The sequence below is a fragment of the Dryobates pubescens genome, chromosome 24 (assembly GCF_014839835.1).
Source record: "Dryobates pubescens isolate bDryPub1 chromosome 24, bDryPub1.pri, whole genome shotgun sequence".
Classification (NCBI taxonomy): Eukaryota; Metazoa; Chordata; class Aves; order Piciformes; family Picidae; genus Dryobates; species Dryobates pubescens.
In genome coordinates this window covers 2,703,623-2,728,840 of record NC_071635.1, presented here as the reverse complement: position 1 = coordinate 2,728,840, position 25,218 = coordinate 2,703,623, and the positions used below count along the sequence as shown (strand labels likewise).

Genomic DNA, 25,218 nt, shown 5'->3' with positions numbered 1-25,218 from the left:
GCTGCCTCTGCCGCCGTCCTTTGTTTTGGCTCGGGGAGGCAGCGCAGGAACCACAGCCTTCTACTTTTATTTATTTTTAACCCCCTGCCTCTGTTTTTAAAAATTATAATTATTTTTCTGTGTTTTTTGCCTTTTTTTTTTGTTGTTTTGTTTCGCTTTCCCCCTCCCGTGGCTGATGCAGAAGCCAGGCTCTGCCTGGTGGCTCCGGATCAATAGCTGCTAGCACAGCTGAAAACGACGACAGTTGGTGGAAGGAGGGAGGAGGAGACAAGCCCGGAGGAGCAGCATTTTTACCTTGCTTTATCTCTGAAAAGGCCAGGAGCAGCCTTGTGCCATCCTGAGCTCCGCTGCCCTTTACCGGCAAGGTATTTGGTTTTTTCCCTTCTTCGGCGAGCTTGGCTTTATAGTTATTTTTTTGCGCCCCCCCCTCCTCGTTGTTGTTGTACCAGCTGAGTCATCATGTCTGCTCTGACGCCTCAAAGCGACATGCCAACCCCCACCACAGACAAGATCACTCAGGCTGCCATGGAGACCATCTATCTTTGCAAATTCCGAGTGTCCATGGATGGAGAATGGCTCTGCTTGCGCGAGCTGGACGACATCTCCCTGACACCCGACCCAGAGCCTACCCACGAAGGTACGGTCCCCTTCCCTGCCTCCGCATCCCTGCCGCACCACCGGGGAGGGGGCGTCTCCAGGGTGAGGTGCTCTCCTCCTACCTGGAGGTCCCGGACTCCTTTGGACACGCCAGGAAGCTGAGGTGATGCTTTCGTGTTGCCCTCGGAGTTTGTTGCGTCTTCTGCGGTGCAGCCCTTGGAGAGAGGGAGCTTTGTGCTTCCTTGCTGTTCTTCTGTGAGCTGTATCTGGAAAGATCGGGCCAGTGCATCTCAGGAGGGAGGATAACCATGGTGCCTGCTCGATTTGATCATGACTTTACTCTTAACAGAGGAGTTGTATCTCTGTTAGCTGTCGGCTGTTGCAGATGGAGCATCCTGGCTCACGCAGCCCTGTGCCTGCCTAGGGTCAGTGGGTAGCGTTTGGCAAGCCCCAAGTGATGATGCAGTTCTGCCTGTTGTCAGGTGCTTAGTGCCATCACAAGTCCTCCAGCCCGCTGCTGGGGAGCGTGCTGTTGTTTGTAGCGGCCTTGGGAGCCTGAAAAGTGGCAGTGGAACCCATCTTGCTCGCTTCTTGTGAAGGAATTGGTGATCTGGCTTGATGGTGACCACAGTTTAATAGCAGGTGAGGTAAAATGGGGACTGAACACTTTGTGAGGACTCAAGAGGACAGCCATGCATTGCTCTGCCAAGAAAAAAGGGGGGGGGAAAGGAGATCTGATGGGTTTCTGCAAAGAAGTGGAGATTCATAGATTAATAGGATGGGTTGGCTTGGAAAAGACCTTCAAGATCATCCAGTTCCAACCCCCTGCCATGGGCAGGGACACCTCCCACCAGCCCAGCTTGCTCAAGGCCTCATCCAGCCTGGCCTTGAGCACCTCCTGGGACTGGGCATCCATGGCTGATCTGGATTGATGGTGAAAACTCAATAGCAGGTCAGGTAAAATGAGGAGTGAACACTTTGGAGTACTAAAGCTCCAGGAGGACATCCATGTGTTGCTCTCTACCAATGAGAAAGTGGGGAGGGAAGGAGGAAATCTGAGGAAGTTCTGCAGGAACTTTGCCCACTGGCCAGTGCTCTGAGGTGACCAGTGCTGCTTGCTGATGTCCTGCAGGAAGCAAGCTCCATTCTTTCACCCCTGCCCCTCATCCGGTCGCTGCTGCAGTACAACTCCACCAAGTAGTCCTGCCTGACCCGTTCGGTGCTGGCTTGTCAAGTCACTAACGCCTGCCTGTGGTGTTGTCTTGCTGGATGAGGCAACTTCAGTTGTGGTGAGGACTGGAGCTTTAAAATAACTTCCCAGGTGATAATTTAATTTCCATTGCACAGCTGCTTGCAGTGGTAGCACCTCCTGGGCTTGGCTTTGCTTGCCAACTAGTCAAACAGGGAGATACCAGACAGAGCTTTCAAAAGCTCCCTCTGAACCTTGGCCCAGGCTTTCAGAGAGGTGCTGTAGGCTCAGGACAGCAGAACCAGAGTGGCAAGTCCAGGGTGAGCCAAGGTTGCCCAGGGTGGTCATGGATAACCCCTCCCTGGAGGTGTTCAAGGCCAGGCTGGATGAGGTCTTGAGCAACCTGTACTGGTGGGAGGTGTCCCTGCCCATGGCAGGGGGTTGGAAGTGGATGATCTTGAAGGTCCCTTCCAACCCAAACCATTCTATGAAGCGTGCTGCAGTTCAGCTGTCTTCCATTTCCCCTGCTCTTGTAGGTGACCCAGGCTCATACAGACCTTGCTTGGGCTTACTGCTGTGTTTTTGGTGTAATTTGGGTGTATTTCAGTGTTTGGGGTTTTTTCCCCAGTGTGTATTGATTTTTTTTTGCTGTACTCTCTCATCAATGGTAACTACATTTACTAGTTAGTAAATGAGCTTCCAAGCAATCTAGGCCTCTTCCCATAGGATAGCCTGGAAAACCTTTCAGTCCTGCTGTGAGCCAGTTTGTTCCAGCCTTATTTTGTAGGTGCCTCTTTCCTCTCTTGCTCTACTGAAACTCATGGAGAGGGTAGGCTTGGATGAATCCAAGAGCTTCTCTAGGTGGCCCTTCTGACACAGGCTGTTTGTCCTTGCAGTGTGCAGGTGACACTCTTGCTTCAGTTGAACTGGACTAACCCTTCCCCAAGCCTAGAGGAATCATTGGGTTTAAAGCTCTAATCACAGTCACTCCCCTGCAAGGAGCAGAAAGGGCTAGAAAACAGCCTTTACTCCTTTTATTTCCATATTATTTACCCCTTTTATTGCCATGTAGTTTAATTCATGTATCAAAAATGCATCAGAAGGGAGAGCTGTGTCAAAGCCACCACTGTGGAGCTGGAATCATAGAAGGATGAAGGTTGGCAAGACCTCTGAGGTTCTCAAGTCCAACCTTCAGTGTCTACACATTCATAAATTAGGACATAAAAGACTCACAGAACCATAGAATGGGTTGGGTTGGAAGGGACCTGAAAGATCATCTAGTTGCAACCCCTCCACCATGGGCAGGGACACCTCCCACCAGCCCAGCTTGCTCAGGGCCTCATCCAGCCTGGTCTTGAGCACCTCCAGGGAGGGGGCATCCAGAGCCTCCCTGGGCAACCTGCTCCAGTGTCCCCCCACCCTCCCTGGCAAGAATTTTGCATTCCTCAGTTAAGGTTGTTTGGGGCTTTTTTTTTATTCAAGTCCTGTTTTTAACAGAGATGAGGTCAGGAAAAAGTGTTGAGAATAGAAAAGCTGACACAGCTCTATGCTGTGCTTGACCTGCAGCCACTGCATCAGCGCTGCTGCTGAGGGGACCTGGCCACAGGGCCTGCAGGCACCAGGGGCTGGGCTGGGAGGACAAGCAGGAGGCCCCAGACTGGTGTGGTTTGTAATACCTGCATAAGAGTGGTGCTGAAAGGTAGGGTGAGGAAGAGGTAGGCAATGGAAGGCTTTGGAGTTCTGCCAAAGGCAGAGGGCTGTGGGGATTTTTTGCCTTACAAATCAAGGCACTGGGCTTGAAATCTTTCTTTCACTGTTCCCCCTTGTCTCAACTGTTTCACTCATGTTGGTATCACTGCAAGGAAAAAAACCCAACCCACCAAACATCTTCAAAACCAGCAAAGCAAAAACTCATCCCATGGGCAGGGAAAGTGTGAAGGCCAAGAGCTTTGAGGCAAAATTCACCAGACTAGAATCTTACTTTCCTGCTGTTAAACCTCCCCCCTCCAGCCTGCTGTTCTCACTTGAGCCTTGCTCCCATTTGCTTCCTCTCTGAACAGAGCTGCTCTCTTCCTCTGCTTGCCAAGCCCCTGCTGCCTGCCTGGCAGCTCTGGGCTTTCAGGGTGGTGCAGACACCCAGGATGCAAGGCTAGGAGCAGTTGCTGTTCATCCTCAGCAAGATGGGGTGCATGGTGAGGAAGAGGAAGGCAAGATGGTTACTGTCAGCTGGAGGCACAGCAGATCACAGGGTGAAGGGGCCAGAGGCAGGAAACGCAGGAAGCAGCAGGAGCTGAGGAGCAGCAACTGGAGGCTTCAGATTCTTCTTTCAACAAGCTGCTGGGATTTCACAGAAGCACAGAACTGGTTAGGTTGGAAAAGACCTCCAAGATCAGCCCAACACCACCATGGCCCCAAGTGCCATGGCCACAGGTTTCTTGAGCCCCTCCAGGGATGGGGACTGCACCACCTCCCTGGGCAGCCTCTCCCAACCCCTGACCACTCTTGCAGCAATGAAATTTTTCCTCCTCTCCAACCTATCCCTCCCCTGGCACAATTCCAGGCCATTGCCTCTGCTATCACTTGGACAACAGACCAAGCCCCACCTTACTGCAGCAGGTCAAAAGTTTGGAGGAGCTGGAGACCACATTGAAGAGAGCAGATGTGAGGTCAATGGTGTGCAGGTTTATCTCCTTCAGAGATGAGCCAAAAGTGTTGCAGAGAAACCTCTTGGGTGCTGAGATGGGGAAATGAAAAACAGGGTGAGAGAAAAGGGGGTGTTGGGGGGTTTCCTGTGTGCAAACTGTGAAGTGCCAAAAGAAGAGCAGAAACCTCCCATGTGTGGACTCCTGCAGTTCCCTCTGGAAAGAAGAGTGTTGTAGAGAAACATTCCATGGGAATCCAGGTAGTTGCAGTGCACAGAAGGTGATCCTGGGCAGCCTCTGTCCCTTCTAACTGCAGTGGGGTTGGACAGAAAGACCTTTGAAGGTCCCTTCCAACCTGGTGCAGTCTGTGGAATCCCTGATGGTGGTCATGGGGAGATGGGATTAAAGCATAGGGCAGAGTTGATGTGTGTGATGTATGCTTGCTGTTTGCCTGTCCCATGTGGAGTGAGCTTGGAAGTCCCAAATCCTCTCTGGTTGGTTTTCATGGATTGATGGAATCCTGGAATGGGTTGGGTTGGAAGGGACCTGAAAGCTCATCCAGTTCCAACCCCCTGCCACAGGCAGGGACACCTCCCACCAGCCCAGGTTGCTCAAGGCCTCATCCAGCCTGGCCTTGAGCACCTCCAGGGAGGGGGCATCCAGGGCCTCCCTGGGCAGCCTGTGCCAGTGTCTCCCCAGCCTCAGTGGCAACAATTTCTTCCTCATCTCCAGTCTAAATCTGTCTTTTCCTTCCTTTTCCTCTCCTCCTGGTTTGTTGCAGATCCATCACTGCTGTTTCTTTTGGTTAAAACCTTCAAGTGTCTGCAGGAGAAGTGTCTGTGCTTGTCTGTGACCTTGGTGGTGCCCCATGAGGAGCAGTGTGTGAGGACAGTGCCTTTTAATACATCAGCTCCTAACAGTTTTACCCTGAAAATAACTGCAGTCACAGTTCAGAGCCAGAGCAGCTGCTGGTGGGGCTGTGATGTGAGGTTCTGGGCAGTGGGATGCTGGGTGAGGAGAGAACAAAGGGAGAGCAGTGCAGGGACTGAGCTGCTGTGCCTGGTGTCCTCAGAGGAAGCAGATAACATTAACTTTCCTTGCAGGAAGCAGATAGCAGCAAGGTCAGCAGGGAGCAGCAGTGGAGCTCCCCTGAGGCAGCAGCAGTGCCACAGCACTTTGTGTTCTCCAGAGAAGGGCAACCAAGCTGGGGAAGGGTCTGCAGAACAGGGCTGGAGAGGAGCAGCTGAGGGAGCTGGGGGTGTTTAGCCTGGGGAAAAGGAGGCTGAGTGAGACCTTATTGCTCTCCACAGCTCCCTGAAAGGAGGCTGCAGTGAGCTGGGGCTTGGTCTCTTCTCCCTAGTCTCAGGTGACAGAAGGAGAGGCAGTGGCCTGAAACTGTGCCAGGGGAGGCTTAGGTTGGAGATGAGGGAAAAATTTCTTCACTGAAAGAGTGGTCAGGAATTGGGAGAGGCTGCCCAGGGAGGTGGTGGAGTCCCCATCCCTGGAGGGGTTCCAGAAACCTGTGGCCCTGGCACTTGAGGCCAGGGTGGTGCTGGGTTGGAGGTCAGAGTTGGTGATGTTAGAAGGCTTTTCCCACCCAAACAATTCTGTGGTTCCACTCCCTGCTGGTCCTGTTGTCAGTGCTTCCTGAGCCACCTGATTTGCAAATCCCATCAGAGGATGTTCATTGCCCTCCTCAGTGATGTTCATAGGCCCTGAGTAATTTTCTTTTGTGACCCCTTGAATTATTTGGTATCAGATACCTCCTCATTCCTCAGGCAGCAAAGCTGAGCTGGTGCAATTGAAATAGATCTGAGGAAATCTGACTGCTGGGTTCCTTTTCATGGTAATAATAACAACAATGAAAACAATATTTGGCCATGCAGTGAAGGAGAATGGTAGCCCTAAAGGCAACAGAAGGCTGCAGGTCATCATGCCCTAACTAAATCATCATGGCATCCTGGAGTAGATTAGAAAGGCTGTGCTGAGTAGGTCCAGAGAGGTTCTCCTGCCCCTCTGCTCTGCTCTGGTGAGGCCACTTCTGGAATATTGTGTCCAGTTCTGGGCTCCTCAGTTCAAGAAAGACCTCAGGGAACTGCTTGAAAAAGTCCAGAGCAGAGCCACAAAGAAGCTAAAGGCAGTGGAACATCTCCCTGGGAGGACAGGCTGAGGGAGCTGGGACTTGGAGCTGGGAGCAGAGGAGCCTGAGGGCTGCCCTCACTCCTGTTGATCAGGATGTGCAGGGCAGTGCTGGGAGGACAGAGCCAGGCTCTGCTCAGGGATGCCCAAGGACAGCACAAGGGGCACTGGGGGCAAGCTGGAGCAGAGGAGATGCCACAGGAGCAGAAGGGGAAACCTTTCCCCTGTGAGGCTGCTGGAGCCCTGGAGCAGGCTGCCCAGAGAGGTTGTGGAGTCTCCTGCTCTGCAGACATTCCAAACCCACCTGGCTGTGTTCCTGTGTGCCCTGCCCTGGGTGCCCCTGCTCTGGCAGGGGGGGTTGGACTGGGTGATCTCCGGAGGTCCCTTCCAACCCCTCCCATTCTGTGGTCAGCACTTTTACAGCTCTAATTTTAAACATGTTGGGTTGGGTTTTTTTCCCCCCTCCTCTTTCCTCAGGACTTTGCCAGTCACAGCAAATCCCCAGGCAGGAGCAAAGGGGCTTGAACTCTGGAGCACTGAGTGCAGTGGTGGTGTCTTTTGTGGTGTTGGTGTTCATCTGCTGCTGTGTTGAGTTACTGTTGCAGGCAAGCTTCAGAACCAGCTTGGAAGCAGGACCTGGGGAGCCTGGCCTTGGTGTGCTTTTGTTTGCTCAGGAGTCTTGAGCAGAGTTAATGCTTGCTGGAAGCCTCTGCACAAAACCTGAACAGATTTGGGTCAAGCCTGCCATGGAGCCAGAGCAGCATAGCTGGCAGTTCTCTGTTGCTGAGGACTTTCTGAGTCAGGCTTGGTTTTCCCTTCCCAAAATTGATGCTGGGGTTTTTTGGGGATATTTTACTGACTTTCCAGCTTCTCCTTCTGCATCTACTGAGAGCTTCTGTGCTTGGAAACAGGGCAAAAACTCCTGACCTATTGACTCTGTGTTGGAGGAACTCAAACCTCAGCTGGTGCTTGGAAGCTGAAGAGGCCATGTGGATCCATGGCTGGCTTGCCTTACCCATAAGAAATTGCTCCATCTCTAGAAGAAGTTTCATAGAGTCACAGAATGGGGACTTGCAAAGCTCAGCCAGTCCAACCCCCTGCACTCAGCAGGGACAGCCTCCACTGGAGCAGGTTGCTCAGAGTGTTTTCCAGCCTGACTGGGCATCTCCAGGGATGGAGCCTCAGCTACCTCCCTGTTGCAGTGTTGCAGCAGCCTCCTGGTGCAGAGCTTGCTCCTCACATCCGATCTCCATCTGCTCTGCTCTCATTTCAAACCATTGCCCCTCGTCCTGTCCCTGCAGGCCTTTGCAAACAGTCTCTCTGCAGCCTTCCTGCAGCCCTCTTGAGGTACTGAAGGGTCTCCCCAGAGCCTCCTCTTCTCCAGGCTGAACACCCCCGGCTCCCTCAGCCTGTCCTCATAGCAGAGGTTCTCCATCCCTCTGATCATATTTGTGGCCTCCTCTGGACCCTCTCCATCAGCTTCATGTCCCTCTTATTCTGGGGGCACCAGAACTGGACCCAGTGCTGCAGATGAGGTCTCAGCAGAGCAGAGAGAAGTGGCAGAATCACCTCTCCTGACCCACTGGCCATGCTGCTTTTGATGCAGAGGCACTTGGAGCAGTCCACCCTCCTAGTTGTACTAACAAGGTGTTTACTAATAGAAGTAGAGGATGTGGGCAGGAACTGGATGGCATCAGAGGCTGTGTGTGTTGGGGCACTGCTGTTGTGCTGCTCAGCTTGCTGCACATTGTGGGAGTCAGCTTGTAGGTGGTATCCCAGGATAGACTGAGATGCTCTGCTTGAGGTGATGATGTTCATGGCACATTGTCTCCTAATGAATGAGCTGTGTCAGCAGTTGGAAGGGAATCCAGGAGGATTTGTGCAGCTCCAGACTATGGGAGTGCCTCAACCAGTGTTAAAGGGGACGTGTTCAGTGCTTCTTCAGGTTGATGTGAAACAGCAGAGACTTGCTTCTGCTGCTTGTGGTCAGGGGTTGGAGCAAGCTGCCCAGGGAGGTGGTGGAGTCCCCATCCCTGGAGGGGTTCAAGAAACCTGTGGCCATGGCACACTCTGATATGGTTTGATGGCCATGGTGGTCTTAGGTTGAAGGTTGGACTCGGTGATCTTGGAGGTCTTTTCCAACCAAAACAGTTCTGTGAGACAGCAGTTCCCAAGCCCTCTGACATGAATTACCTGCTGGGTGTTCATACCTGCCCTGCCTCCTGTGTGAGAAGCCACACAATCCTGACTGTCCCTTCAGCCCAGACTGGTGCTGAGCTGTCTCCTGTGGTCAGACCAGCTGAGAAGGCCACTGCTGTCTCAAGTAACCTCAGACCCCTTCACTGTTAACATGGGGGTTCTCCCTGATCAATGTTAGTGAGAGTGAGTAGCTGCTTTGTGCAGAAATTAACTCTGTGTTTATTCCAGTGGGATATTCAGTTCCACAATGCTAATCTGCCTGGGAATCTGCTTTGGAATGAGGTAATCCCTTTTATGAAGACTTAAAGGTTTGGGTCACCCTCTTTGCTGAGCTTGGTGCACATCAGAAACAGCTTTAGTGGTTGGCTGTTGTTTTCTTTTCCGTGAAGGTAGGAGGTGGGGGAAGCTGGTGGCAGGGGGAGCAGCAGCAGCAGGGCTCTGTTCTTGCAAGGAGTTTCTCCTGCAATACTCCCTGCTCCTCCTAGCAAGCAGAGGGAGCAGGGTTCTACTCCTTGTCCCACTCTCCCTCTTCACCCCTGACAAGGAAAGAAGTCCCTGCTGACCCCAAAGCACTTCACCCTGGTGAACACAATGGCCTTGGGCAGGACCCAGGGAGTGGTGTTCTGGGGCTGCTCTCAGCATTGCAGGGATGCTCAGCTGCAGGGGGAGAAGGGAACTTGTGGTGTGCCTGGGATGATGCTGTTGGCTCCTGGAGCAGGAGGAGGCTGGCCCTGCTTTGTCGTGGGAGGGAGGAGGTCCCAGGAGTGCCTGGACTTGGCTCAGGGCTTGGGCACAGTTTTGGCCTGCAAAGGGGGGTGTTGAGCTTTCCTTGTGCTTCAGCCCTTCAGCTGACTGCAGATTGGTGCTGGGGAGAGCAGCATGTAAGTAGGGAGCTGAAAATCCCACAGGACTGAGACTCTGGGGCTGGGCTGGCTTTGTTTTCCAGGTTTGAAGCCAAGGAGCTACTGGGTGTGCTGAAACAAGTTCTCCTTGTCCTGCCTGCTCCTCTCCTTGTGCCTCTCAGCCACCTGCAGGTACCTGCCAAGGAGCTGGAGGTGTGTTGCTGGTGGAGGCCTTAGTGAGTCCTCCTCAGAGTGAGGCCATGAAAGCCCAGGCCCAGCTGCATCACCTCTGCAGGACTTGTCATAGAGTCATGGAATTGTTTCAGGTGGAGAAGACCTCCCAGATCATTGAGTCCAACCTTCCTTTGGAGTGATGCTGCCAGCAGAGCTCAAGCTCTGCTTAACCTTATTCCAAGTGTCCTCAGTGTCCTGCTGCTGGGAGGTGCTGTCTGTGCTGTGCTGTCTGGCTGTGTTGCCCTGTTGGGGGGGTTCCTCTTGGGGCTGGGCAGGAGGAGAAAGGGCCTCCAGCGCTGCCCTGGCAGGATCCCAGCCGCTGAGAGCCCTTGGAGCTCACAGACCCAATAATGCTGTTCTTGCTTTGCTTTTTAGGCTGTGCTTTACAAAACCCTTGCTTGTCTTAATGCAGAGAGAAGCCCAGCTTCTAAAGCTTCCCTGAAGCCCACCTTAAGTTGACTCTGAAGGACCAACCAAGCCCCTTTGCTGGATTGCTTTGTGCAGGCTAATCAATCAATCAATCAACCCACCCTTCTGGCTGGCAAACTGCTTGCCACTGGGAATGAAGTCTTGTATGATGCAAATCTCCCTTTCAGTTACCCTTTCCTTATGCCTTGATTTTTTTGACTCTTCCCTTCAGATCCTGGCTTGCATGACATTCTTTTCTTTTCTTTTCCTTTCTTTTCTTTCCTTTGTCTCTTTCCTTGTTCTCTGCTGTTTGCAAAGACTCTTGGGAGGATTTGACAGAGGTGGTGGAGCAATTGCGTGCTGATCCTGAAGGTGCGTGCCACCCCCACATCTTTCAGCTGCTGTTTCACTGATGGTTTGGCTTTTGGGCCCTGATGTGTTTTGAGCCACAGTACCAAAGAGACTTTGCCTTCCCAGTGCCAGGAGCTGGGGCTTGGGCCGAAGGTGCTGCTCCGCTTGAGGCGGGTCCGCAGCCGGAGCGTGCCGCGCCGCACGGAAGCTTGGTGCTGCTGCTGAGGGAACTCACAGAATGGCTCAGCTCAGAGATCCTCTGCTCCAACCCCACCACCGTGGGCAAGGGACACCTCTCAGCTAGACTCAGCTGCTCAAGGCCTCATCCAGCCTGGCCTTGAACACCCTCAGGAAGGAGGCAGTCACAATCTCCCTGGGGAGCCTGCTCCAGAGTCTCAGCACCCTCCTACTGAACAGCTTCTTCCCCAGCTCCAGTCTGACCCTGCTCTCCCTCAGCTTCAAACCATTCCCCCTTGTTGACACCCTCATGGAAAGTCCCTCTGCAGCCTTCCTGTAGGATCCCTTCAGCTATTGCAAGGCAGCTCTAAGGTTCCCCTGGAGTCTTCTCTCCTCAGCCTGTGCTCACAGCAGAGCTGCTCCAGCCCTTGGATCACCTTTGTGGCCTCCTCTGGACTCACTCCAGCAGCTCTGTGTCCTTCTCCTGCTGGGGACAGCAGAACTGGAGGCAGGATTCCTCTTGCAACTGTATTAATTTACAGTGGAAGTTGTGGAGGCTTGGCTAAATTTCAGCAGCCCCTTCTTGAGTTCCATGAGATCAGTTTCAGCTTTTCAGTTCTTCCTGCTCTCTTACTTGAAAATTGGTGCATCCAATGCTGCTGGGGGAGAAAAAAGACTTCCCAGATGTTGGGAGTGTCTCAGCTTCAAGTGGAAGGAGGAAAAGGGAATTAGTAAGAGGTTAGTTTACTTCTGCTAAGCTTACATCACTTAGTTTAGTTACATTAAATGCTCTTTGAGGCAGATCTTCTCCTGAGCCTGATACCAAGGTTGCAGCAGTGTGTGGAAGCTAAATTCTGAACAGTGCTGCAGAAACCACTTCAGTTTTTCTGAGGTGTTTCTATTCACCTGCTCAAGACTTTGCCAGAGGGACTCTGTTGTGAGCAACACCATGGAAGGTGTCTTCAAACATGGAGCTGAGGTGGTTAGGAGAATGATAACTGGGAGCTGAGGATGGCAAAGCAATGCAGCTTGGGTTGGGATTCACTCAGGAGTGAGTCCAGTGCAGAATTGCAGTGCAGGCAGCTGTGAGCATGTGTCTGGCAGAAGCCAAAAGCCAAATCACCCATGACAGGGCAAAACTTCATTTGGATTTCTCCAGGGAAGCTCAGGTGATGCAAAGCCTCTTAAAGAGGGTGCACAGTGATGAGTTGTGGTACCCCAACCTCAGCCAGGGAGGCTGTGGATGCCCCCTCCCTGGAGGTGTGCAAGGCCAGGCTGGATGAGGCCCTGAGCAAGCTGGGCTGGTGGGAGCTGTCCCTGCCCGTGGCAGGGGCTTGGAGCTGGGTGACCTGGAAGGTCCCAAGCCATTCTGTGAGCTACACTGACCTCTAGCTGGTCACCAGCTGTGGAGGATGCCTTTCTTAACTGCTCTGCTTGCTAATGTCCTGGGCTTCTGCCTGGTGGCCTCACACAGTCAGCAGCCTTCCCCTCCCCCCTGGTAGCACAGCTGATTCTGCTGCTTCAGCACCTCCAGCCCAGGCCACAGCCAAGGGAGGCTGTAAAGGACAATGAAAACAGGGACTGAGGTTCTCCCTCCCCTCCATTGTACAGATTCTTTGCATTTCTCTGGTCAAGCTGTGGTACAGCTGAGATGTGTCTTGTCTGTGCTTGTGTCTCTGTTTCCTGTGTCCCACCACCCTGTGCTGTGCTGTTTGAACTTTGACATGCCTGCTGTGTGTGGGAAACTCTTCTCCTTGGTGATCTATCAGAGACTGATGGATGCTGCATGTGGGCTTTCCCCCTCAAAAGGACATGAGAGCAAGAAGAAATGGAGCAGCTTTTACATCTCCCTCAGGTTTCTTCTCTTGGGAAACCCAACTTCAGTTTTGTAAGGGCAGATCAAGGCTGGAGGTTAGGAAGACATTCTTGACTGTGAGGGTGGGGAGACACTGGAACAAGTTGCCCAGGGTGGTCCTGGAGGTGTTCCAGGCCAGGCTGGATGAGGCCTTGAGCAGCCTGGGCTGGTGGGAGGTGTCCCTGCCCATGGCAGGGGGTTGGACCTGGATCATTTGTAATTTCCCTTCCAACCCATTCTAGCCTTCTCCAGGCTGCACAACCTCTGCTCCTTCAGCCTGTCTTTGCAGCAGAGGTGCTCCAACCCCTTCATCATCTTTGTGACCTCCTCTGGGCAGCCTGCTCCAGCAGCTCCTTGTCCCTCTTGTGTTGGAGGCACCAGAGCTGGAGGCAGTGCTGCAGGTGGGGTCTCAGCAGAGCAGAGGGGCAGAATCCCCTCCCTGTGCTGCTGCTCTCCCTGCTTTGGATGCAGCTCAGCACACAGCTGCCTGCTGGGCTGCCAGTGACCACTGCTGGCTCCTGGGGAGTTTGTCACCAACTGGCAGCCCCAAGTCCTTCTCCTGAGGGCTACTCTCAAGCCACTCCTTGCCCAGCCTCTATTTGTGCTTGGGATTGCCCTGACCCAGGTGTAGGACCTTGCACTGGGCCTTGTTGAACTTCATGAGGTTGGCTTGTGCCCACCTCTGTAGCCTGTCCAGTTCCCTCTGCATGGATCCCTTCCCTCCCCTCTCTGACACTTGCTTCCTGTGCTTCTTTGCTAAACACAAGCAGGCTTTGTCAGTGGAGCAGAGGGAATGTGTCCCTGTGCTTAGCTGTGCAGCCTTAGGTGCCCCCTGGTGATGTTCTGCTGCTAGGTGTAGCATCACAAAAGTGGCAGATTGGTTCCAGGCTCCATGGCTGCCTCCAGCAGCCCCAGAATGACCTCACAGGATTGGAACTGTTCACACTGGAGAGCTTCAGCTCCAGAACTGGGGGTGAGCTTGCAGGTGGAGCAGATCCAAACAGCAAGCTGGCAGCTGATGGAACATGAGTTCAGGAGCCAGGTTTTCTCCATCACTCTGTATCTCCAGGCCTGAAGCTTCAGCACACTTTGGTTGTTGTGGGTGTAGGACAATTTCACTCCAGTTATGGGAGAGTGGTGTGCTGAAGGAGGTTGTTCACTGAGGTTTTGGGAATGTGCTGAGGATGTTTGGGATGGAGAGGTGTTGGCATGGGCATGTTCCACAGGTCAGGGAGCAGGAGGCCTGCAGATGGGGTGTGGGTTGGAAAATGAGTGTCTGTGGGTGGCAGGGGAATGGGACCAGGCTTTGTTCAGTGGTGCCCAGTGACAGGACCAGGGGTGTCAGGCACCAACCTGACCATCAGAAGCTCCATCTGAACATGAGGAGGAACTGCTGTAATGTGAGGGTGCTGGAGCCCTGGAGCAGGCTGCCCAGAGAGGTGGTGGAGTCTCCATCCCTGGAGAGATTCCAACCCCACTTGGCTGTGTTCCTGTGGGACCTTCTCTGGGTGACCCTGCTCTGGCAGTGGGGCTGGACTTGCTCTCCAGAGGTCCTTTCCAGCCTCTGCCATTCTGTGTTTCTGTGTGTTTGTTTCTTGCAATGAGAAGCAAGTAGCAAGTGTAAAGCTCTGAGCATTTCTCATGTGGTAGGGCAAGAACCTAGTCATGGAAGACCCCTGCTTGTTGGACTCAGAGTGAGCTGTCAGAGGAGTCATGAAGATCAGCTCCTTATTGTCCATGGTCTAAACCAGTGGTGTTGATGAAATGAAAAGAGGGAGGTGGGCATTGGCTCCATCTTACAGCCAGGTTTCAAGGCAACTTAAAGCTTTTGTAGTTATTTGAAGCACTGAGGCAGCCTTCCTGTGGCAGATCCCCAGTTCTCATCTCAGTGTGGCTTCAGCCCCACGAACTCCTTGTGATTTGGCTCAGCAGAAGGCACAGCACAGCTGTCACTCAGCCTGCCAGGCTGCTGGGCCAGCTCCTCTCAGCCAGATTATTACCTAGAAGGGTGGAACCAGGTGAACCTTGGGGTTCCTTCCAACCTGGCTTCCTGTGACTCTAAAGCTGAGGGGCAGAGAGAGCTGGGATGTCTTGCTGTGTGAACAACAGCTCTTGTTCCTCACCAGGGTTTCTCTGCCCTTTTCCTGACAGATCCTAATTATCTGATGGCTAATGAACGCATGAACCTGATGAACATGGCAAAGCTGAGCATCAAGGGCTTGATTGAGTCAGCTCTCAACTTGGGCAGGACACTGGACTCAGACTATGCCCCTCTGCAGCAGTTCTTTGTCGTGATGGAGCATTGCCTTAAGCATGGCTTGAAAGGTAACCTTGCTTCAGAGGAGTCCTCCTGGGCTGGGTGCTGGAGCTTCTCATGTTCTTCAGCTCCTCTGCTCGTCCAGGTGCTGCCTGTCACTGGGTGGTGCTGGTTTGGCCTCTTGGGGATGTATGGGATGCTTTGTGGCACCCCTCTGCAGCTCCTCTTGCCTTACTTGAATGAGGCCCCAGGCAAGCACCAAGAGTCATCTTTGCCGCTTGCCCAGCAGCAGTCCCAAGAGAGCCTTTCTGGCAGTTTAGGCCAGCTGCTCATTCCCTTCTGACCATGTTGGTGTTTAGTCCCTGGGCTCATTTTGTGTCATCTTCTTTCCTAGCCAAAAAGACTTTCCTTGGGCAAAACAAATCGTTTTGGGGCCCCCTGGAACTGGTAGAAAAACTGGTTCCTGAGGCTGCAGAGATTACAGCAAGTGTGAAGGATCTCCCAGGGCTGAAGTAAGTAGCATCTTCTGCTGCGTGAGCCTGGCTTTTATTGTAAGGAGGACCCTCAAGAGGAGAAGGAAGGGCTAATGTGACCTTCAGGAATAGATTTGTCACCTTCTGTTGATAAAAATGAATCATTACTTGGTTTTAATCAAGGATCTGCAGAAGGAGGGGGTGGGATGGGGTCTTCTGCACAGTGGCCCTCAAGGAGTCCTGAAATGCCTCAGCAATGGGAACAACCTGTGCTGACTGTGCTGAAGTCAGACTCCAATTCCTCATTGCCCTGGTTTCATCAGTGCCAGCTCTCCTCTCCCCTTGGGATGCAGAGCCTTTAGAGTGGGCTGGTGAGGGCTGTTGGGGAGCATGTTCTGCAGCATGTCCATAACTGGCTTGTTTCTGGGCCTTTCTAGGACACCTGTGGGGAGAGGAAGAGCCTGGCTTCGCCTGGCTCTGATGCAGAAGAAGCTTTCAGAGTACATGAAAGCCCTGATTAACAGAAAGGACCTTCTCAGGTGAGTGCTGAGCTGCTCTTGGGCTGGGGCAGGCTCCCTTCTGCCCTGTGGTGAACTCTTTCACCATCTTTGCCACCCAAATGTGTGTTCTGTTGTGGAGAAATGAAATGGTAGCCATCTGGGGAATGCAGAGCTGCCTCTGAAGGGTTTGGAATGCTCAGCACTCTTCTTTAATCCACAAGCTGTTCCTGCTGTTACCATTGTCTCAGCTAACAAAGTTGTTGTTACTGTCTCAAGTATGCATTGGAAGAACATCAATTTGGGTTCCAAAGAGATGATGTGGGTGAAATGTTGGTACAGAGGGGATCCAGGTCTTGGCCCCATGTTTCTTTCTGACCTCCTCACTTCATTACCACCTGACTTGGACCAATTCATTTCTGTTTCTCTGCTCATAAAACAGCAATCATTTTGTAGCTTGACTGGAAGAGCTGAACATTTCAGTGGGGACTGTGTGCTGCTGCCTGGGCTTTAGTTAGGGCTGAGCTTGCATTTTACTGTCCTGTGAGCTAGCAGGGAGCCTGTGCTAGCTGACATCATTTCAGTTGCCTTTTAAAGATGCAACATTTGTCCTCTCTTGCTGTGCACCCTGCAGTGAGTTCTATGAGCCTAATGCACTGATGATGGAAGAAGAAGGTGCCATCATTGCTGGCCTCCTAGTAGGTCTGAATGTCATTGATGCAAACTTCTGCATGAAAGGAGAAGACCTGGACTCCCAGGTACTGAGGATTCAGTTGCTGTGGGTTTCTGCTCATTTCAGTTGGGAGCTCAGGGACACAGGCTTTCATTATGTTTTCTCTCTCTTTGCTGTTAAGCTTTGCCATGGTTCTGTGGGGGTGAAATGCAGTGAAATGAAAAAGGAGATGACAACAGGGAAGGGTTTAGCCAAAAGGAAGGGAGAAATGAGCAGAACTCTTGATTGCCTCATGCTGTGTGATGAGCTCATTGTAGCTGCTGAAAGAGAGGGAGGCTGTACTGCAGCTTGCATCAGACATGGTGGTGGCAAGGTCTTGTCCATATGTCCCAAGCCTTGCTGCTTACCTCAGTGCACTTGTCCTCAAAACATGCCATGGTTTCATTCAGTTTAGCCAGGTCCTGGCATGGTGAGTCCTTGCTGTGGTCAGCCTGGAGAAGAGAGGGCTCCAGGGAGACCTTGGAGCAGCCTCCTGGTACCTGAAGTGGGGCTGCAGAGGGATTGTTTGCAAAGGCCTGCAGGGATAGGACAAGAGGCAATGGTTTGAAATGAGAGCAGAGCAGACTGAGATTGAGGAACAAGTTCTGCACCATGAGGCTGCTGGACCGCTGCAACAGGTTGCCCAGGGAGGGAGTTGAGGCCCCATCCCTGGAGGTATTCAGGGTCAGGCTGGAGAAGGTTCTGAGCAACCTGCTCCAGTGGAGGATGTCCCTGCTGAGTGCAGGGGGATTGGACTGGCTGAGCTTTGGGAGGTCCCTTCCAGCCCAACCCATTCTGTGGTTCTCCTGATGTTCTAACTGAATGTCTCCCTGGACAGTGTTTAATGTCAAATGCAATTTGTCCTCTTCTAGGTTGGAGTTATTGACTTCTCAATGTATTTGAAAGATGGGAACAGCACAAAAGGCAGTGAAGGGTAGGTCTGCACTCTTAACTCTTGCTAGCTTGTACTCAGGTATTTTTGGCTTGCCCTGAGTTGCTCTGGAGCCCTCAACTCAGGAAGGACATGGACCTGATGGAGAGGGTCCAGAGGAGGACCATGAAAATGATCAGGGGGTTGGAGCACAGCTGCTACAAGGATAGGCTGAGGGAGCAGGGGATGTTCAGCCTGGAGAAGAGAAGGCTCCAGGGAGACCTTAGAGCAACCTTCCAGTACCTGAAGGGGGCTACAACAAGGCTGCAGAGGGACTGTTTGCAAAGGCCTAAAGGGAGGGGATGAGGGGCAATGGTTTGAAATGAAATGATGTAGAGCAGATTGAGATTGGATGTGAGGAACAAGTTCTGCACCATGAGGGTGGTGGAAGACTGGAAGAGGTTGCCCAGGGAGGTGGTTGAGGCCCCATCCCTGGAGATATTCAAGGTCAGGCTTGAGAAGGCTCTGAGCAACCTGCTCCAGTGGAGGATGTCCCTGCTGACTGCAGGGGGGTTGGACTGGATGAGGTTTCTTCCAACCTGAGCCATTCTGGGATTCTTTCAGCCCTTGAGTCCAGGTGTTTTTGCTGAAGGCCACTTCTTTGTCTCCCCAGAGATGGTCAGATAACTGCCATTTTGGACCAGAAGAACTATGTAGAAGAACTCAACAGACATTTGAGGTAGGGCATGATTGAGTTCTTCTCCATCCCCCAGCATACCAGACTAGAAAGCAGGGCTTTTGCTTTATTCTTTATTGCTAGCATAAACCTCAGGAGTGTTGGGAAAAGTGGAATTACTGTAAGGCTATTTTGTTTTCCCCCTCTTCAACAGTGCTACAGTGAACAACCTGCAGGCCAAGGTGGATGCCTTGGAGAAGTCCAACACTAAACTGACTGAGGAGGTAAGTGTGATAAGAAGAATCATCTGATGGCCTTTTGGACCTGGGGGTTCAAAAGGTAAAAGAGGAGTTCCCCTCAGATTCCTGGTGCAGGTTTAGTGTTGGAACTGGAGTAGCAGACCTGCCAAGGAGATACAGAGGTTGTTGCTACTGATGGAGCATGAGGTGGAAAGCCAATCCCAGGAGGAGTTTGTTGAAGCCCTGTTGGCCTCAGTCTGTTAGCTGGGAATTCCTCTGTTACTTGGGCTCTCCTCTGGGGCAGGTGTCCTGTCCTGTAAGCATGGTGTGTGCTCTTGATCCTCCCATTTCCAGCCAAGTCTTCCTCCTCTGAGGTTCCCATTGTGCTTCTCCTGCCTAGAAGGGTGAGCATCTTACACCAGTGATGCTCCACCTAGCAGTGCACCCAACTGCTGGAGCTCCAGCAAACCCACACAAGCCTTTCGTTGACAAGAAGTCAACACAACTTAGCTTCCATGTGCTCAGGATTCCCTTGGAGTTTTCTGGCAAAGGAAGGGGTGATGGAATGAGGACTTCTGCTGAGCTGCACTAACCACAGACTAAGTACAGCAGGCAGAGACCTGAAGAAGTCAAACAACTTCACTGAAAGAGAGGAATCTCAGGAGGTTCAGAAGGCTTGGGGCACCCCTTGATATCAATCCAGGCTGGGGGATGAGCTTGAGAGCAGCCCTGCAGCAAAGGACTTGGGGGTGCTGGTGACTCTCTGAACCCAGATCAGCTGGGAATTCTGTTTCAAGCAGCTGGAATTGGTTCAAGCTTGGTTCAAGTTGGTCTGTTTTAACCAAAAAACTGGAGTTCCATCCTGCTGGCACTAAGTGGTGCTTGTCCAGATCAGTCTTTCTCCATGGCAGAAGCTATGCTGAGAGGGGTTTTTATGCCACTCAGAGGTTTTTCTTCCCTCATTTTGAGTGTGAAAAAAATAGCTGGAGAGTTAAAACAAAGCAAAAAAAAAAACCCCAGCCAGTGTCCAAGGATGGTTTTGATCTGTTCTGGTGAATTCTGTTCTGTTCACAGCTTGCAGTTGCAAACAACAGGATCATTACCCTGCAAGAAGAGATGGAAAGGGTTAAAGAAGAAAGCTCTTACATCCTAGAGTCCAATCGCAAGGTTGGTTTGTGTGAGTGAGGCCTGAGCCTCTGGGGCAGTGCCAGCCCAAAGTCAGCCCAGGAGTCAGGCTTTGGAAGAGGCTTTTGTGTCCCTCTGTAGCTCACACACAAGCTGCAGCAGAGAGCAGGGACTCCAGGTGGGCCCTTTGCAGAGGGCAACAGATGGCCGGAGCCCAGAGCTAGCGCAGCGTGTTCCTGGCTGGCTGGGTGGAGGTGGCAGAAGGGACAGGAGGGAGGAAGATCTGCTGAGGGGGTGGCACAAAACTTGAATGTAGGAGATGTTCTTTTTTTGGCCTGAAATGTGACCCTCTGTGGACATCAAGGGGCAGGATTGTGGTGGCTTTCGGTTCGTGGATTCGCGGAATGGGTTGGGTTGGAAGGGACCTTCAAGCTCAGCCAGTCCCAACCCCCTGCCATGGGCAGGGACACCTCCCACCAGCCCAGGTGCTCAAGGCCTCATCCAGCCTGGCCTTGAACACCTCCAGGGAGGGGACATCCACAGCCTCCCTTGTTGTGAGTCTTCCCTCCTCGTGCTTACCCAGCCATGACCCCTCCTTGGCCGTGGCTGTGGCCATGTCCTCCACCCTCACTGCAAAGAGTTTCTGCTGGTAACTGGCAGAACCTGGGCTTAGTTTTAAAACCCTTAAGATCTTTTTCTGACCTTTTGTCACCAGAATTAGGATTTAGTGAAGTCCTGAAATGGGTCCTTCTGGGTCCTACCCACTGAAGTGCCCTGAGCAGGTGAGGAAATGGGCGGCGAGTCGTTGCCCCAAGTGCTGCCTTAAGCAAGCAGAGCTCTGGGTTGTGCTAGTGGCAGAATTTGTTTCTGAAGTGGTGGGGGAGGCAAATCATCAGCCAGGGTGAGGGTCTCTAGCACATAATGAGAGCTTAATTGGGTGTCTTCATTAACTTTAGGTTGCTAAAGACAGAACTGCTGATGGACAAGCGCTGACAGAGGCACGGAAACAGCTGAAGGAGGAGACCCAGCTGCGGCTGGTAAGCAGAAGGTGGATTTGTTGTCCTGAGGGGTCTTTGGTGGCTCAGATCTGTACCTGCGAGGCTGTGGCAGTGCAGCAGCTGCCAGGCAGTGCCCTCACTGGCAGGAGCACCAGTTCAGGCTGGTATCTCACTGGCTGGTAATGCTGCCTGATCCTTGCGTTCCAGGATGTGGAGAAGGAGCTGGAAGTGCAGATTGGGATGCGGCAGGAGATGGAGCTGGCCATGAAGATGCTGGAGAAAGATGTTTGTGAGAAGCAGGATGCACTGGTGGCACTCAGGCAGCAGCTGGATGATCTCAGGGCCCTAAAGCACGAGCTGTCTTTCAAGCTGCAGGTAGGGAAGTTCACAGATTCACAGACTGCACTGGGTTGGAAGGGACCCTCAAAGGTCATCCTGCCCAAGCCCCTTGCAGGCAGCAGGGTCACCTCCAACTAGAGCAGGCTGCACAGGGCCAAATTGAGTCTGGTCTTCAATGCCCCCAGGAATGGGGCCTCAATCACATCCCTGGGCAGCCTGTTCCAGTATTTCCTCACCCTCATTGTGCAGAACTTCCTCCTGATGTCCAACCTAACTCTGCCCTGCTCCGCTTTCAAACCATTGTCCTCGTTGTATCACCACAGGCCCTTCTGAACAGTCCCTCTGCAGCCTTCTCGTAGCCCCCTTCACGTAAGGGAAGGCTGCCCTAAGGTCTCCCTGGAGCCTTCTCTTCTCCAGGCTGAAGAACCCCATTTCCCTCAGCCTGTCCTCATAGCAGAGGTGCTCCAGCCCCAGATCATCTTTGTGGCCTCCTCTGGACCCTCTCCATCATGTCCAGCAGGGTGGCAAGATGTCTGTCCTTGCAGTAGTGACCTGGCATTTGCTTTCTGGGCACCTTCTGCTCCTTCTGTGGCTTCTCTTTGGAACACGGTTCAATGGCCATGGTGGGCTTGGGTTGATGCTTGGACTCAAGGCTCTTAGAGGTCTCTTCTAACCCCAACAATTGTATGATTCCATGCCCCTCTTGTTGCCACTTTGTTTCTCCTGGATGGCTCTGGGTTTGGTGCTGCTCACACGAGCCCATGGGGCTGCTTCTTGCAGAGTTCAGACATGGGAGCGAAACAGAAGAGCGAATTAAACAGCCGCCTGGAAGAGAAAACAAATCAGATGGCTGCCACCATCAAACAGCTGGAACAAAGGTAAAACATGGCACTGCTGCAGTCAGCAAACCTTCTGGGGGTCCTAGAGGTAGTGTCCCACAGGCCCTGAGTGCCCCAGGTGAGAGTCCAAGTGCCCTGCTTAGCTAGGAGAGCTCTGGTTGGTGAGGTGCTGCCAGGAGAAGTGCTTGGCGTGCTCAGGAGGGCTTCTGCTAGCAGAGATGCTGCCAAAGCAGTGATGAAGATGGCAGCTCTGCTTATCTCTCAGCTGCACTCTGGTCTCAGCCAGGCATTGTATGGCTATCACTTTCTCACTGAGAGAGAGAAGTGGGGATGGAGGAAGATGGGAAGCTGCTAAGGAAAGCCCCTAGGTGTAATGTCCATTCGGAGTGGGATGAGTTGTCTCCATGCTTGCTTCAGCTCCAGCTGCCCTGTCCTGTGGGTGTTGACTCCGGGGTGTCCTCTGCAGCAGCAGCAGCAAAGCTGGGGCTCATTGAGAGCCTGCTGCCCTCTGAGCTCCTGGTGCCTCACTCTCAGTTCTCTTGTAGCCCTTGGGCACTGACTTTTGCTTTCATCTGAGGAGCTCTGAGGAACTCCCCTGGGGCCTGAAGTGTGGTAGAAACTTGCCTGACTCCAGCATCTGCTGAGAGCTGGGCTGTGGGGGAGTGTAAAGGTCAGACCAGGTGATTTTTAGGTGGGGGATCCCTTCCAACCTGGCATTCTGTGATGCTGTGAAGTTCCCTCCTAACGGGGGTGCATTGCTGTCATGTTCCCAACCCTGCTGAAGTGAGGAGGATTGCAGTCAGGTTGCTTTGAGAAGGAGCAGTGCTGCTTGTGACTGGTTCCCAAAGCCAGGTTTTGTGGTGGGTCAGAACTTAAGCCTCTGTGGGTTGCCTTGGCTGTCTTGCTACCTGTGAGCAGATCAGGAGGAAGCATCCCTCAGCAGCCTGTCTGAGCTTAGTCACTGAATAGGTGACTGCACCAAACTGAAGCTCTCTTGGTTGTGCTCTGCATATTGTGTATGCAAAAGGTGATTTTGTGGGTAAGAAGGGCTGTGTGTTCAAATGCTTGGTGGTCTCTCCTCAGCTAATGGATCTGCTCTTTTTCTCTTGCTCTTTTTATTTCCCCATTGTCTTGTTTCTTTTTTTTGCTTGTTTTTTTTCCCCCCCCATCCCTCCTCACTCTGACTCAACTTCCCCAGTGAAAAGGATTTGGTGAAACAGGCAAAAACCTTAAACAGTGCAGCAAACAAACTGATCCAGAAGCACCATTAGAGGTTTTTGTGGCCGGGTCACCTCACAGCTCTGCCATCAGAACTCATTCATGAGGGGAGAACTTGAGAATGGCTAACAACAAAAACAAAACAAAAATGTTTCATTGTCACCTAGGGTTGAGTTGGGATTTGCTGAGTTTTTAAAACCAGTGAGGTTGTTTGGGTTTTTTTTTCTTCAGAGATTTAAGAGTTGGGGGGGGGGGGAATATATATATATAGATACAACCAACCAACCAAAACCCACCTTCCTTTTGCCATTTAAACCATGTCCAAGTACCCATGAGTTGGCCAACTGGCACACCAGGAGTGGGAGATGTGTGGCTCTGCCCATCCTTGGTGCTGCAGCCCCTGCACCAAGTCTTCATCAGCAGTGGCTCCTTAGGGGGTGGTGGTCAAGCCCCCAGCAGCAGGTTGGCCAGCTCTGCCAAAGTCTCAGCTGGTGTTCTGTGTTTCCCCCTTCTTTAGGTTTGGTTTTTTGTTGTTGGTTTTGGTTTTTTCTGGTGTGAAATAGACCCTCCTTCTCCCCCCCCTTTCCAAACAAACCCACCCCAACCAAACATCCCTGGAAGTTGTTGAAAGTAGTTGTGTGCATCCCCCACTTCTGTTCCGTGGGCCCAAGACAGGGCTGTGGCTCCGCAGCTCGCTCGCAGCCCAAGGAGGCTCCAAGGGGGTTTTGCCTTAGTGACTTGGTGGCAGGGTGGGGACTTCTCCTTGTTCCTTGAAATGTCCTGTGTCCAGAATTAGTAGCTAGGTGTCTTAGAGTAACATGATAGAGTGGTGAGTTCAGTGGAAACCTCCTTACCTTTGCATTGCCTTCTACCTCCGCCGTGGATCCCTCCAGCCGTGCGGTGTGGTTCTTCCCACAGCTGAGGAGAGGTGTCTTGGTAGCTCTCTCCTCTTCCTAGCAAGGGAAGGTTCATGAGTTACAGAGCAAAAAGAATCTGGTCTTTATACTCTGAAAAGAAACAACAGAAACACCCAGAAGGAGCAAAACTCTGCAGTGGTGGGAAGTGGAAATGGTCCTTCGGTACCTGAGCATTCCTGGTCTGAGTGGTCCGTGGGTGAACAGGGAGAGCTGCCTTTTACTGCTGCACTTCTTGCACTTGCATCCCAGTTCCTCTTGCTCAGTCCCAGTGGGATTTGCTTCTGAAAGAGCCGAGCTAAAGCTTGGAACCAGCTCTCAATAGGACAACTAATGGCCAATTTAACACCCCAGTGCAAGACTTTAAGTCGCTGTAGCTTGGACTATTATCGACTCAAATCCTCTTTCCCTGGGGCTGCTGAAATTCCCCCTGCTGGCCTGGCACAGGCTGTAGGTTCTAAGCACTCCTAGGGATTTGGTTTCCTTTCCAGAAGATGACATTTGGAGGCTTTCTCTGGTGACTGAGGGCTGGGTTTTCCCTCTGGTGAGATGCCTGTGAAGGCTCTGTGGTGCCAGTTCTCCTTTGGTCCTGCTCCTCGGGGCAGTGGGTGGCAGCTGTGACTGAAACACAGCTGGGGAAGCAGCACCCATGGGTTCTTGCTGGGTTGGTTTGAAGGTCTGTGAGGCTCCTGTGTGCAAGCCTGTGCCACCACTTGGTCAGTGGCCAAAAGCAGGCTTGGAGAGCTGTGCTAAACCTCTGCACCATGCCTGGGTCGCATGCTTGAAAGTACAAACTTAGCCTTCAGTAACCTTTGACTAGAAACTCATTTTAACTACCTAGAAACAGAAGAAAACAATGATAGGAAGGTGGAAGCTTCCATCAGGGCACCCAAGCAGTTAGAACAGCCAGCTGCCCTGCCCCTCCTCTGGTTTCTTCTGTAGGAACAGGGGGTTGGGCTGGGCTGGCTTTGTTTGCTGGCACCATGGTGCTGAAATTAGACAGAACTGAGGAGCTGGCCACTGCCAGTGGCAGGCCAGGAGTGGAGGTGGTGCCCAGGCATTGAGGAGCTGCCTACTGCTAATGGCAGGCCAGGAGTGGAGGTGGTGCCCAGGCATTGAGGAGCTGGCCATTGCTGGTGGCAGGCCCTCAGTGGAGATGCCCAGGCCAGAGTGGAAGCAGCCAGGCCCACGCACTAACTCTTGATTCTAGTAGCTAACCTCTGTCGCGAGTTCCAGTTCCATGTGTAAAAGCTGAGCTGTAACCTACATTCAACTCCAGATCTGACTCCAGTTCTGTGTACTCAAGGTTTGCTTTGACCCTGGATAAAAGTGATGTTTTCTGTTTTTTCATCTACTGGCTGTAAACTGTAGTAAACTAGAATAAAAAGCGATTGCAAGTCCGAGCTGCTGCCTGGTTCACCTGCCCC

The 25,218-nt window shown here is 52.4% G+C and overlaps 1 protein-coding gene across 2 annotated transcripts; it reads left to right on the top strand.

Moving 5' to 3' along the window:
- Window positions 1–88: 88 nt before the first annotated feature.
- LOC104310324 (protein RUFY3) lies at window positions 89–25,192 on the top strand. 2 transcript variants are annotated; one of them, XM_054172490.1, is made up of 14 exons: window positions 89–637; window positions 10,569–10,622; window positions 14,785–14,958; window positions 15,285–15,402; window positions 15,801–15,902; window positions 16,495–16,618; window positions 17,445–17,506; window positions 18,117–18,182; window positions 18,334–18,403; window positions 19,433–19,525; window positions 20,440–20,520; window positions 20,689–20,856; window positions 21,601–21,698; window positions 22,858–25,192. In XM_054172490.1, exons 1-14 carry the CDS (start codon window positions 460–462, stop codon window positions 22,928–22,930), a joined length of 1,461 nt encoding a protein of 486 aa, XP_054028465.1. In that variant the 5' UTR covers window positions 89–459; the 3' UTR covers window positions 22,931–25,192. The 2 variants fall into 2 exon arrangements, with proteins under 2 accessions (XP_054028465.1, XP_054028466.1); XM_054172491.1 differs by lacking the exon at window positions 10,569–10,622.
- The last annotated feature ends 26 nt before the right edge of the window (window positions 25,193–25,218 follow it).